Below are 13,819 nucleotides of genomic sequence, written 5' to 3'. Positions count from 1 at the left end.
CCTTCAGCTTCCCAGTTAACACGGAAGCGCCTCCGTGGTTCGTGTGCGCCCGTGCACCAGCCTGGCTCTCCCGTTGATGACGCAGTAGGTGCCCCCCCAGTTTGCAACATGGGACAGAAAGGAAGAACAACAGCCGGACAGGGCTCCATCGTGTGCAGCCAATACCTGCCGAGCCCTCTTGGCCTCTACCAAGGTCGTAGCGGTATTGACCCCGGCTTGAAGGACCGCTCTCTTCTTCAGGACAGCCTCAGTTGCTCTCGCTCTTCTATGGCGTAAGCAGCAGGAAGCTGTTTGGACGGTCCAAGGCCCAGGGAACTGGTTCATCACAGGGGAGACTTCTGCTGCAGCAGCCAGATGCATCTGGGACACTGGAAAAGCCCTGGGGACCGCGGGGACCTCTTTCCCAGGGTATCCTGGACCCCTGCTCGCACAGAGGACATACTACCCTTTGGGTGTCACAGGACCAGCTCGCGACCTCCCTCCCCTCCTTCCAGCATCTTCCTCGGCTGGAGGAGCAGGGCTCGCAATTTTGTGATGGCCTTTTAAACAAGGCGAACAGTTTGGGCCTACCATGTTCCGTCTCCCGCTCTGTCATGTCATCTCCGCTACCCTCCTAAAACGAGTGCTGACTGTGAGCTTCTTCCCAGCTCTGTTTTCTCCGAAGAAGTTTCTGGAGCTGGTTGGATTTCTTCCCGGCATCATCCATAAGTGAGGCCACCTGGACCTGAAATTCCTTGCTGGGAAATTATTAATTACTAATTCAATTAATTTGCTTGATATCGATCTAGTCATGTTTTCTATTCTGAGGCTGTATTTGGAACATTTTTGCCTTTGGGGTATGGGTCGTTCCCATTCAGCTGCCTAATTTTCTGTGTAATTAGCTAACAAGATCACCTCATTTTCCGCCGCCTCGGGTACCCGCAACTCCACAGTGAGGGCCTTTCTGGAGGCTCCAGGCCTATTGCTCGCTTCCTCCCGTGACAGAGACTACCTGTGCTGTCTGCCCTCTGTGGCCTGTCTCCGCAATGAAGAGTTTTCCTTCTTATCTCCTCACAACCATGGGTTAAAAGAATTCCACTTCTGTTTTCACACCTGAAGAAGGGATTGCCAGGCTGCTATTGTGAACCGAAAGCCTCTTAATTTTGTAAGCAGAAAATCATTAATGTAGTTATTTTTCACTTTTGAGAAATCAAGTATATCCTATATTTCTTTAACTAGGCAAAGCATTTCCTGTCCGGATATTTTTACTTCTGAATGGAATACCATTCTCCTGGAAAGGGCGCGGCTGCTCAGAGACATAGCGATCCCCTCTCTCTTCCCCATACATCATTAGCTATGTGACCAAAGGGGGCAGTTCTTCTCTCTGACATTTAGTTTCTTCATCTGTGAAGAGGAGCTAGTTATGACTTTCAGCAGCATGTGTGAGGCTTAGCAGTAACACTTACAAAGCTTTTGAGGGCTTGATTGGGGATAAATAGCTCCTGTAATCTCTGCCGAGCAGAGAAACTTTGCCTGTAGCCCTAGCACGGTAGAATCATGGGACGGCGGAGCCTCGAGGATGTCGGCACTCAATCACTGTCTGTCTATCGCGGTTTCTACAACCCCGGGATTCTTCCCCACCCCTGGCCTTCTGGATTGCATCCTTCCTTCCAGGCTTTATCCTCACAAAGGATGAACAGGCGATGCTGGGATGCAGGAAGGCTGAAGATGTGATGGATGATTTAAAGAGAAACACACACCACTTCCTGATGCCCTGCACCTTACGGCGGCAGAATATGAACCCAGCCTCGATGACCTGAAAACGCAGTATTTTTGCGGTAGTTCCTTCCTGGGCCAACAAGCCACAGCACCGTAGGTTCCATTGGCCGCTAGAGCAATCAATTCCCGCCTATTTTTGGCTCGGTAATACTTTGAGACGCTCCCACTGCTTCCACACTCACATTCTGTCATTTGTTAAACATTTATCGATCACCTATCATGTAGTTTTAAAGAAAATGTACTCTCACACATTTCAAAAACATAAGTAGGAAGTTCACAGAATATTGGATCCTTGGGATTAGAAAAGACACATTAAAAGATCTATCCCGGGCACCCACTTGGGTGTGGTTTCTGAGAAACATAGCCCATGCATTTTCTGCATCTGCTCTTCAGTCAGTGAGGGGACAGGTGTTCCTGACTCAGTACCACGGGACTCTGGAGCACAAGGCAGAAGCTGGAGCTCGCCCAGCACAGCCTGCTGTGTGCGCTGAAGCTGTAACTATGCCCGCTGTGCCGTGGAGCTTCGGAAAAAAGACAGCGTGGCTCATCTCTGGCACAGCATTTGAACTGAATTGTGATCTCCACAAAAGTTTAGTGGACACACTCAATAAATAAATAAATAAATACCCCCCCCCAAGTCTTGATGCCTCTTGGTGTCAAGGCACGTGCCCCTAGAGATGCAAGGAAGGGTCTTCCGGGAATATGTCCGTGTTCTCTGCGAAACAGCACTTGAACGTTCCGCCATCACTTCATTTCAAACCGATGAAAAAGCAGCTGTACATCTTTTAGAGATAATGCCTGACTATGCCTTGCAAGTTCAAAGAAGAGAGAACGCGATTGTGTAGTAGCGGATGCAAAAGTGCAGAGGCCACTTGTGAGGATGTTCCCCATGAAGGAGGTCCTGGAGAGCACTTCTAAGTGTCTCCCCATGCATAAAGAGAAAAGGGCATCCTAAGGGGAATGTGGTGCTGGCAAACATACTCAACCATTTATCTTTTGGGTGACTTAATAGAGAACAGTCCTGTGTTTTTGTATCTATGTTTTATGTTTGAATCACCTTTGTATGGTTTTGACTCTCCCGTGTTTATCACTGTCTTAGGCAACAGCAAGATGGTCGCTTAGACTCCATCATCCCTGAAGATGGCCTGATTTCAAAGTCGACCACTTCTGCAATAGAGAAAGACATCTTGGTAACGTCTTACTTCTTTTGTTAGTAGAACCACAAATAGAGGGAGGACCCAAAAAACGTTGTATATCCTTGAGATTATTCTGTCTTTTTTTTTTCTCTTGATTTTTCGAGACAGGGTTTCTCCGTGTGACCGCCCTGGAACTAGCTCTTGTAGACCAGGCTGGCCTCGAACTCACAAAGATCCACCTGTCTCTGCCTCCCGAGTGCTGGAACTGTTACGTGGTGAAACCCTGTCTCAAAAAAAAAAAAAAAAAAAAAAAGAGAGAGATCTCCAAAAATGCTTACATGAATTACACAAAGCACTTTATGATTTAAAAACTCCTTCTCTACAGACTTGCATTTCCCCTGTGGCTTTCTGTGTGGACAAACACGGCCCCTTATCACAGTACTAACTCCCCTGCCTCCCTCCTCACCCGTCCAGAGATATTACTACTACATTCATCACGGAATTGACACGGATCACGTGGCCCCGATGGAGGATTCCTGGCTGGAGCACGTGCTGAGCTTGGTCCCCCAGCACCTGAAAGTCCTCACCAATAGCATAACGGTCCTGTCGGACGAGATGAGAGAGGACTATCTCCTCAGCGTGAAGAAGTCCATAGGTGAGTCGCTGCAGCTCAGTCTCGGCGTCCTAATTTGAGTGTGCGTTGTTCCAGGTGAGTCTTGAGTTAAAAGCTACTGGCTGTATCTGACACTTGTCACTCTGTGCTTATGCACTTTCTTACCTCCTTGGTGGGTTCCTTAAGACCCCAGTCGGGGCTGGAGAGATGATTTCAGCAGTGAACAGCGCTGGCTGTTCTTCCAGAGACCTGGGTCCAGTTCTCAGCACCCACCGTCTGTAACACAACTGTCTGTAACTCCAGTCCCAGGGGTACGACACCCTCACACGTGCCGGCAAAACACCAATGCACGTCAAGTAAAAATAAATGATTAAAAAGGACTTCAGTGAGCTTTCACTGATTGGGCATAAATTATGTTTTAAACGGAATTTTCTACTTATATGGTCCCTCATTAAAGGGCAACACTGAAGAAAGTAATAGTAATTATTTCCAGCCTCTCCTAATATTTATTGTCTCAGTCAGTAGAAAGCATTAGACACTTGGGAAGCGGTCTTTCCCTTCAGGATGGTCCCTTGTTTAAAAGTTTCTTGGTATAGGTAGGAGAGACAAAGCGGGTACATGTGTGCGCGCATGCATGTGTGTAGGTGAGTAATTACCACAGATTTTTAATCATTACCAACTTACATTAATATTGCTGATGAGAAACGTGGATATGGTTGATTGCGTTTTTGCTCCAGACCAGAAGGTGGCCAGCTACAGCTCAGAAGTCCCACCTGACCACTGCCTATTTTGTAAATGAGGGTTCAGTAGTATCCGGCAGTTCTAAGATATTTTATTTATTTATTTATTTATTTATTTATTTATTTATTTATTATGTCTACAATATTCTGTCTGCGTCTATGCCTGCAGGCCAGAAGAGAGCACCAGACCTCATTACAGGTGGTTGTGAGCCACCATGTGGTTGCTGGGACTTGAACTCAGGACCTCTGGAAGAGCAGACCGTGCTCTTAACCGCTGAGCCCTCACGTTGTTTATGGGCTGCTTTTGAGTTCCAACCACAGAACTGAGCAGCTGAACAGAAGAAACCCTGCGACTCACAAAGTAGAAGGAGTTACCCTGCGACCTTTTGTGTAGGAAACGTGTTGAGCCCTGGTTTGGACTTAAAAAGTTTATTTCTCAGTATCAGTAGGTAATAAGAGTACTTTTTTAAAACAGCGGTTTCTGGCCCTGTCTAAACCAAAGTCCCTGAGGGCAGAACCTTGGGACAGGTCCTTTCACTACTGGTTCCTAATTGTTCGGGTTCGTAGAACTTGTGCAGTGAATGGTCCCCTAAAGGCTGGTGAACTCACAATGCAAGGAGCAATTTAACCCTTCAGAGAACAGACATTCCCTGCATTCCTGGTAATATAAGATCACAAGGAGAGAGACAGCTGAATCTCTAAACTATAAAGAAGCCTGTCTAGTTAAGTACACCAAAGCGGTGGTCAGCAAGGAAGAAGAGGCCAGCAGGCCACCATGACTTAGGAAGGACCCCATAGGCTTCTGAACCGAGTCTTTGTAGTGGTGGGATGGGAGAATGGAATGAGACAGGGTCTCCCTAAGTAACCAACGCTGGTCTGAATTCACCATCTAGCCTAGGGTGGTTCTGAACTTGTGATCCCCTGCCTCTGCCTGTCTAGTTCTTGGATCGCGAGAGTATAACAGCATCCCCACCTCCTTGAAGCATGTCTCTTAGGTGACACGCTTGGTTCAGGCAATGGCATGTGGCAACAGTAGACCTGTCTAGACCTGTGAACCACTGTGACCGGCAAAGCCTGAGGTGCATTTGGAGAAAGGGTCACTATTTGAGAGGAGCCCAAGTGCCTCTTTAAAGCATTTGAAGGTCTGAGAAACTTTAGGCAGAGGGTAGCAGTGTAATTTTGCATTGTAGAAAGTGAATCTTGAAAGACAGGCAGGAAAACGGAGCCAACTGCGGCTGAAGACCCAGAAGACAGGCGCAAAGGGAGCCTGCCTTACTGATTCTATGCAATTTCAAACGCAGCAAGGTAATGTGGGCTTCTCCCCAGTGAAGGAAATTCTCCTCTCTTCCTGACCCACAATTTAACGAGAGTGCTTCTGATGGAATAACTCTGAAGGAAAATGTAATATTAAAGTCAATTATCATTTTCCAATGCAACAATCGAAACACATTGTTAAGAAAGAGAACACAATTCTCCAAGACAGACTTGGTGGATCTTTCCCACAAGTGTTTCTTCCTAGGCACACACATTTTTCTTTCTTATGAAACTAACACATTTTAAGTGATTCATTTGAATAGAATTAGTTTTCTCAGAAATATGCTGTAATTAATGTAAGGTTGTTTATCTAAACTTTCCATTTTTTTCCTTAGTTGATTTTGTTCTAAAAGACCCCAGAGAAAAAGAGGACGATAGCAAACCAACGGAGCTCCCGCCGCACCGCGCCGAGTAAGTGAACGGGGCTCTCTACTGACGGTCATTCAGTATGCTCAACGATATGTAACTGTCGCCAATAACAGCGTTCCCATTCACGTTTGTGTTTTCTCACATACGTGCTTATCGTTTAGGTATTATACCTATGTACATAGTTTTCTCACAAGTGAGGTTGAAGGCAGTCGGAGGTACGGGAGCCCCCGTATCAAAAACCAAACCAAACCAACTAATTAACCAACCAACCCAGTTAAGAAACCTGCTGCGGACAGGATTTGGTGTGGCTCTTGTGCCTCCGTGACATGTAGATCAGGCTTCTGATATGGTAGAACCGTGGACATTTGGGACATTGAGAAAACCAAATATATCCGTAGAGTATTTCAATTTATTTGTGGATCAAAACATAGAATATATGGGGAAAACACCTGCTGTACATTGTCCTTAAAAGTAGCATGTAGGAGTACAGCTCTTAAATATTTGAAAAAAAATAAAGCACAGATCTTTAAAGATTATTAATGGCTTTCCAAGAACACAGCCTGGGGTACCTGTAGGGAGGAAGTGGAGAAGGGGCAGGAAGAAAGTCCGAGCCAGGCACGGTGGCGCACACCTTTAATCCCAGTATTTGGGAGGCAGAGGCAGGCGGATCTCTGTGAGTTCAAGGCCAGCCTGGTTTACAGAGTGAGTTCCGGGACAGCAAGGGCTACACAGGGTAAACCCTGTCTTGACGAAGCAAAGCAAAAGTAAATAAAGCCACAAAACTCAAAAATCCAACTATGGTAAATTAAGGAGCGTCTGTTTTCTGAACAGCAAAGCTGGGCTGTCTTCTGTGTTGAAAGGACGGTTTACCCAAGCCTTGAGAGTTACAAACTATGTTTTCAGATAAGAATGATAAAGAACATCTGATTTGTAAATGATCTTTACACATTAGGTGAAGAGATCAAGGGTGATTTCCATAGGCAAGCTGGACTATATTCTTACCATTTTTTAAAAATTTATATTTTACGACGGTGTTTCACTTTGTAGCTCTGTGCCGCACACCACATTCCCCGTCTGTGCTCTATGCGCTAGAATCCAGTTCTCCAGCTTCGGGCAAGGGGCTGGAGGTTGAGGAAACACACACAGAGACAGACAGACACACGGACCTCCAATCGCTGGTACAAAAGCCCCTTCTTTAATAGCACCATGGAGGCTTAAACACCCTGCAGTCAATGGCCAACAGGTGAAAATCCCATCCTCTGATCCTCTAGGCAAGACACAGCTTTTAGTAACTCCAATTAGAAGGTTCTAGCAGGGAAGAGCAGCTGAAGGCCAGGAACCCAATTGGTCCCAACAGCTCTGGCTGTCCCGGAACTCACTTTGTAGACCAGGCTGACCTCAAACTCAGAGATCTGCCTGCCTCTGTCTCTGGAGTGCTGTGATTAAAGGCGCGTGCCACCACTGTCCTGCTATCCTTACCATTTGGCAAACTAAGGCAAAGCTTTAAATGTTGTGTATCCTGCCATTAGGGGTCTTCATATACAAAGGCTACCTCGTCATTGTTCCATTTGATTATTTTCAGTTATATAAGGACTCATTGGGGTCAAACATCTAGAAGCAAGAATTATGTTAGAGGTTTAAATTATACATATATGTGTATATATATGTATATATAGTACCAGCTAGTTTAACTGTCAGTCTAGAATCACCCGGATGGACGTCCTGCCGAGGACGGTCAGTGTCACCATTCCTTGACTGGGCCTGAGCTGTTCACTCTGCTCTTGACTGGATGCGATGTGACAGCTGTGTCGCGTGGCTGCTGCCGTGGCTTTCCTTCTACCGTGGGCTGTACTTGGGAATTAACCCCTTTCTCCCTTAAGTGGCTTTTTATCTGAGCAGTTATCATAGACGCAGATGTGGAGCCGGGGTCTCCATATAGAAAGGCTAGCTCACTCTTGTTTCCATCCGATCACTGCAAGTCATTTGTAGACTCACTAGGGTCAAAGATTTAGACAACACTTTATGTTAAACATTTATAGCAAATTTCAGGATGATTGTAAAAATTAGGTTATGTTAACCACAGAGCATATGTTTTAGAATATAATTGAATGTTTTTTAATTTCTAAGAGATCATATTAAAACAAAATAATTGTTACTCAAAATATGTATTTACTGTAAAAAAGCAAAAACATAAAAAATGTTTTGTGATGCTCAGAATCAAACCCAGGACCTTATGTGTGCCAGGCAGGTGCTCTACCACTGAGCCAAATACCCAAGTCAGCACCCACTGGGATTTTTATAGAGGATAAACTCAGTTTTTCCTTTTTGTTTCCAGAATGGAAGTTTTGCCAAAGCCATGGAGGAGGTCTTTCCTGTCGGCTTGCAGCTACATCAGGGACCACTTGAATGCGATAAACCCTACGATGCTGGCCGTGCTCGACCTGTGGCACAGCACTTTTAAGTGGGTTCTTCCGCCTTTCCCGAGGCTGCATGTGTTCTAGGTTTATTTACATACTGTGTCTGAGTGTTCTGTCCACACGCATGTGCACTGTGTGTGTGCCTGGGGCCTGGGGCGGTCGGAGGAAGGCGATGAATTCCACCCCCTCCACTCCCCCCCACCCCCCACCCCCGGAGTCACGGCTGGCTGTATGTTGTTGCTAGGAGATGACCTGAGTCTTCAATGGTCGGTGCTCTGAACCACTGAGGCCTCATCTCCTGCCCTTACCCTAAAAATTTTAAAAAAGTTATGTTCAATCACATCTGAGCTATTTCTATTTTTACTATTTCAGCTGTTAATTAAAGTTAAATAGAAATATAATGTAAGTATTCAAGCATGGTGTCAGTGAGTGATACATGGTGAGTAGAGGATCAAGTGAGCATTGTCTCCCATCTAACCCACTCTACCGGTCTCCCCATCTAATCGCCATATACGCTTCACAGATCATCCTAGCAAGATTACTAAAAACTCAGAGACAGATATTGGGGTTCAACCTGAAGGTCAGAAAAGCAAAGCAGTCAGCCACTGGCTCTTATGTCGGCCTTAGTCCAAAGTGGCCATCCTGCCTCCAGGAATCTCAAAATGAGATTGACTGAGAGCTGTCTCCTCCTGTCTTATATTTATATTCCTCTCTAGTTCTGGGATTAAAAGCATGCCCTACTACTGCCCAGTTTCTATGGCAAACTAATATGGCTTCTGGGACTAAAGGTGTGTGTCACCACTGCCTGGTCTGTAAGGCCGACAAGGGTGGCTGTTTTACTCTCTGATCTTCAGGCGAGCTCTGTTTATTAAAATGCAAATGAAATGTCACTACAGATCATCTCAGCTAAGGGACTCAGTGTCTATACCTTCAGCGCTCTGGCGAGCTCAGAAACAAGTCAAGTGACCTGCCCTGAAGACCCCTGGCGGCCGATGGGGAGCATGGCCAGCCTCGCAGACCTTATACGGGCAAACAGTACAGCTGCAGTCAGGAAAGGCTTGCCAGAGCTGGAAATAAAGGAAACAAAAACCTCTGCCCTTGCAGGCTGAGGCGGACCACCATGCTGTCTGCGAACTCCAGCTTCGTGTGTCCTCTCTTGCAAGTCTCAGCGAAGCACCCTGCAGTACGCTCACAGGGACACAGGCTTCAAAATGTACCAAGACAGCCTCTCCTGTCTTCACTCCTCTCCTTGGCCTCCCAAAACCTGGGCCATCCCCGCATCTGTGGTCACCGGGATACTACGCTTTCCCTTCGCTCACCCTGGTCTTCTTCCTGCCAACCGAAGCAAGCCTCTCACGGTTGCAGCGGAGTGGACGTTTTCTATATTGTTCTGAACTCATTTAACCACATACATTTGAACGCCTCCATACATGCAGACATCCCACAGACATGCACAGTATTGGGGGATTTGTTACAACACTTAAAACCTAGGTCTTTAGCAAACATTTTTTATTTATAAATGAAGATACGTCCTATTTCCCCTGTAACTATTATACGAACATCCGTGTGACTGAACTGGACGTGGGCAAACCCTGTGTCTTTAGAAACCCATGCAGGTCCCAAGGATTTGGAGGTTCAAGGGATTCTACAACCTGGGCTCCCTGCTCCTCGGGGCTACCTTCCCTCTGGAGAAGGCTTATTTGTACTTGCTTTAGAAGCCAACGGTGCGCGCACCAAGCCTTTCCACCCTTTCTGTCTTCATTGTTCTGGCTTCAGTGAGAAGCCAGTCTAAATTCTCCACCGAATCCCAGTCACTATGTTTTTCCCCTTCACGGAACTGAATCTTTTGAAGCCAGGAGCCCGAATCCACCCTCCTGTCTTGGTTTTCTCTGGCATTTTGTCACTGCAGCAGAAAGCTGACCCACACAGAAACACCTCCTATTCTTGTCCATTTAGTTTTATAGAGTACAACTTTTGATGATAAATCTAGGAATATAGCATTTGATTTTGGAACAGGTAGATGAACAAAATCATTAGCTACCACAAAAATCTCGATTTAATTGCTGGTTTTTTTTTTTTTGGTATCTCTTGCAGGAAACTACGTTTAGTTGACATAGAAGAATTTCACAACCGCCAGGATGCCTTAGAACTGTCCGGCTTTCAGAACATCGTCATTAAACACATGGAATCTGCCAAGGAGACGTTGCTTAAAACGTAAAGATTTGAGCTCTCATATGGGAATGTTTACATTTAGAGGTGTGGTTGGTGACGTGTTTCATTTTAATGGCTTTTAGAAATCCGTTTCAACAAGTCTTTAACACAGTCAGTTCTAAGTTGCATTTGTCCTTAATTGCCCTGGTCTGTGACATGTCCGGATGCTGTAACAAGTGGAAAGAAGGTGGCGTGCCCGTCACTGGCGGTGGCCCTTCTGTAAACGTGTTGCTAATGCCTCTGCTCTGAGAACTAGGGACACCAGGCAGAAACGATCATGCCCTAGCCACCGCCAGATGTTTCGCCTGACTTCTGCACCAGGCACAGGCTGTGCACTCTGCTGTCTTGACTTTGGGTGAGGGACACAGAAACACTTCAAGGATGACCCAGAAAGGGAAGTATATGGTGTAAAGGAGTTTATAACCTCAGCAGTATTAGGGTTACCAAAGCGTAATTAATTAAACACCTGCTCGGATTGGCCCTTCAGAATGGAATAGACAGATATGATAATTAATTATGTAGGTGCCAGACAATGCACCCTGGAACCGCTTGGGATGATTGTCTCTAATGTGGTCATTAATTTATTAAAAATAGGACATTAAAATTAGGTCAAATTAAAACTAACAAAAGACCCAAAAGTCTGGTCACCCTCATGATTTCTAAAAGTTATCTTGAAATGTATGTTGATCTTTTAAGATTAAATATATTTTTCCTCCAGTAAGTTAAAATAATATTATTTTAAAAAAGTTTCCCCTTTCTTTCATATAATATATAGCTGACAGAAAAATAAAAGTAGAGAGGAGATAAAGAAGCTGTTTAGTTAAGTGCAGAGAAGACAGTGATCTCTTCAGGATGGGACACAGATGCACCCCCTCAACAGAGAACTCTGGGGACAAACCCCACTGCAGACTTCAGTGAGATAGGGCCGCAGTATAGAACAGAGCATCTGACAAAAACACCGATTGGTTAGTGGTGTCCCCTGGTGCGTTCACACGGGCTCTAAGCACTTTTTGGGGAGCCAGGATGCGTTCATCATTTCTAAAAGGCAGAAATGAGCTCACTACAGGCAAGTTAGCAAAGAAGCTAAAACAGCCCTCCTAAGCCCCAGGGTGGGGCGCTCTCTCTGTGTCCTGTTGGCCTCTGCCCTCAGCGCCGACGGTCTGTCCAGCTTCTCCATGCCTCTTGGAGCTTTTCTAATTCTTCACCCCCACCCCCACTTTGTTCCTGACTCTATTTCTCTCACTGTCCCCTAAAAGGGGTCCTCCCTGCTCCTCCTTGTTGTCTTCCATCTTGATATGCACACGCCAATCCCATTGTTTCGCCGGTCTTACCTGCTGCAAGCACACACCTGTCTCCTGAGCTCTGGGCCTTTACCCTTTGCCGAGGACATGCAGCTGAATGCCCCGCCTGCATTCGAATCGTGACGTAAGCCTTGCTCTCTCTTCCAAGCCTGCCGTTCTTGTCTTGGGCCATTCCCAGAGCACCTTAAAGTCTTATGGCTTTTAAAGATCCTTTTGTTCACCAATCTCTGTCCCCTCTGATCCTAGCAGGGTGTTGTGGTTTTGAGTTTTTTCTTTACTGACCCCAAAACTCAGCACTTTTCTGTCTACAGCTCTGTGTCTTCTATGCATTCATAAGGCTGTGCCGCCATCACCACTAATTCCGGGTTTCCTTTGGCCCCAAGGAAACTCATCCTCCCTGGCGGACACTCCACGACCTTCCCACAGGCTCTGCTAATCACTGCTCACATCTCTGTCCCTGGGGGACTCCCTGTTTGGAAAACTACAATTCAGCAGAAGGACCTAGTATGTGGTCGTTTCTTTCCAGTTTCTCAGAGGAAGTGTGTTTTCCAGGCTCACCCATGGTATAGCCTTGTGCTGCTTAACGGTTGTCAACTCGATGCAAACCAGAGACAGAAGACGGAGCCTCAAATGAGGGCTTGCTTCCATCATACTGGGCTGTGGGCATGTCTGCTTCATGTTTCCCAGTGGTGTTCTTTTTCCTTCCTTCCTTCCTTCCTTCCTTCCTCCTCCTCTTCCTCCTCCTCCTTCCTTCCTTCCTTCTTTCCTTCTTTCCTTCCTCCCTCCCTCCTTCCCTCCCTCTCTCTCTCTCTCTTTCTCTCTCTCTCTCTCTCTCTCTCTCTTGCTTTCTCTCTCTTTCTTTTTTTTCTGGTTTTCGAGACAGGGTTTCTCTGTAGCTTTGGAGCCTTTCCTGGAACTAGCTCTTGTAGACCAGGCTGGCCTTGAACTCAGAGCTCTGCCTGCTTCTGCCTCCCAAGTGCAGGGAATTAAAGGCACGTGCTGCCCCCACCCAGCGTGGTTTTTTGTTTGTTTGTTTGTTTTGTTTTTTTGTTTTGTTTTGTCAATCACTTTGAGATTTGCTGACTTTGTGTTCTCTGTTTTATTTGTATTGCTTCTTCCCTTCTTGTCTTTAGTTTAGTTTGCTCTTCTATTTTTAATGTCTGGTGGGATTGTCTTGCGTTGTAATGCGGTTGTTTGGAACTAAAAATCCCCTCTGTGGGTTGACTTCTGTTCTTCAGTTTGAGAGCGCGATAATTTCATGTTCACTCATCCTAAATATTTATATTCATATTATCTCCACATACCTGTGAATCTCCAAGTGTCGTGTCATTGATCTCTAATTTTGAAGTTCAATTCGTTTGTATTTATTGAGGCCTATTTTATGACTACCATCGATTTAGATGTCTTTTTTAGAAGCATCTTCTCTGTCCATTTAATGTGTATCCCTTTGTCTTGATTCTCATTGCTTCTACCATTGGCAGGCCCATATTTATTACATGTGCACGCACACATGTTCATATGTACATGCAGACAATCATGTGTATTGAGGTGCACACACACACACTCACATATACACTCGTGCATGTGAAAGCCAGAAGACAACCTCAGATGTTGTACGTAGGCATCTATACCTTGTTTTTTGAGATAGGCTTTCCCATTGGCTGAGGTTTGTGGGTTTGACTTCAGAAGGCTCTTCAGGATCCTCCAGCCTCTGCCTGTCCAACACTGGGGGCCTCATGCTTGCCAGCTGAGCGGTCTCCCTAGCTGACTGGGAGCTACCGCTTAGATGGACCATTGCAAACTCTCAATGGCATCTCTAATCCTTAGCTCTGTAAACGTCCCTCTTCAGACTCCCCTGTGAACCTTCTTTTTAGCATTTCCTATCCACTGACAAATAATAAATGCAAATTCTTAATCTGCTTTTGAAAACTTGCAATGTGACCCTTAACTCTCCGAGTCC

The 13,819-nt window shown here is 45.8% G+C and overlaps 1 protein-coding gene across 2 annotated transcripts in view; it reads left to right on the top strand.

Annotated features, from left to right (window-relative positions):
• Positions 1-13,819, top strand: part of Dnah7 (dynein axonemal heavy chain 7) — a 209,756-nt gene that overhangs the window by 19,206 nt on the left and 176,731 nt on the right. For both annotated transcript variants that reach the window (XM_087902284.1, XM_087902283.1), the window contains exons 6-10: positions 2,858-2,948; positions 3,369-3,549; positions 5,897-5,972; positions 8,266-8,391; positions 10,442-10,561. In XM_087902284.1, coding sequence (XP_087758410.1) covers positions 2,858-2,948; positions 3,369-3,549; positions 5,897-5,972; positions 8,266-8,391; positions 10,442-10,561 — 594 coding nt within the window. The remainder of the gene's footprint in view (positions 1-2,857; positions 2,949-3,368; positions 3,550-5,896; positions 5,973-8,265; positions 8,392-10,441; positions 10,562-13,819) is intronic.

Source organism: Myodes glareolus, chromosome 27 (genome assembly GCF_982192425.1).
Source record: "Myodes glareolus chromosome 27, mMyoGla1.1, whole genome shotgun sequence".
Lineage (NCBI taxonomy): Eukaryota > Metazoa > Chordata > Mammalia > Rodentia > Cricetidae > Myodes > Myodes glareolus.
This window is presented reverse-complemented; position numbering and strand designations above follow the sequence as displayed.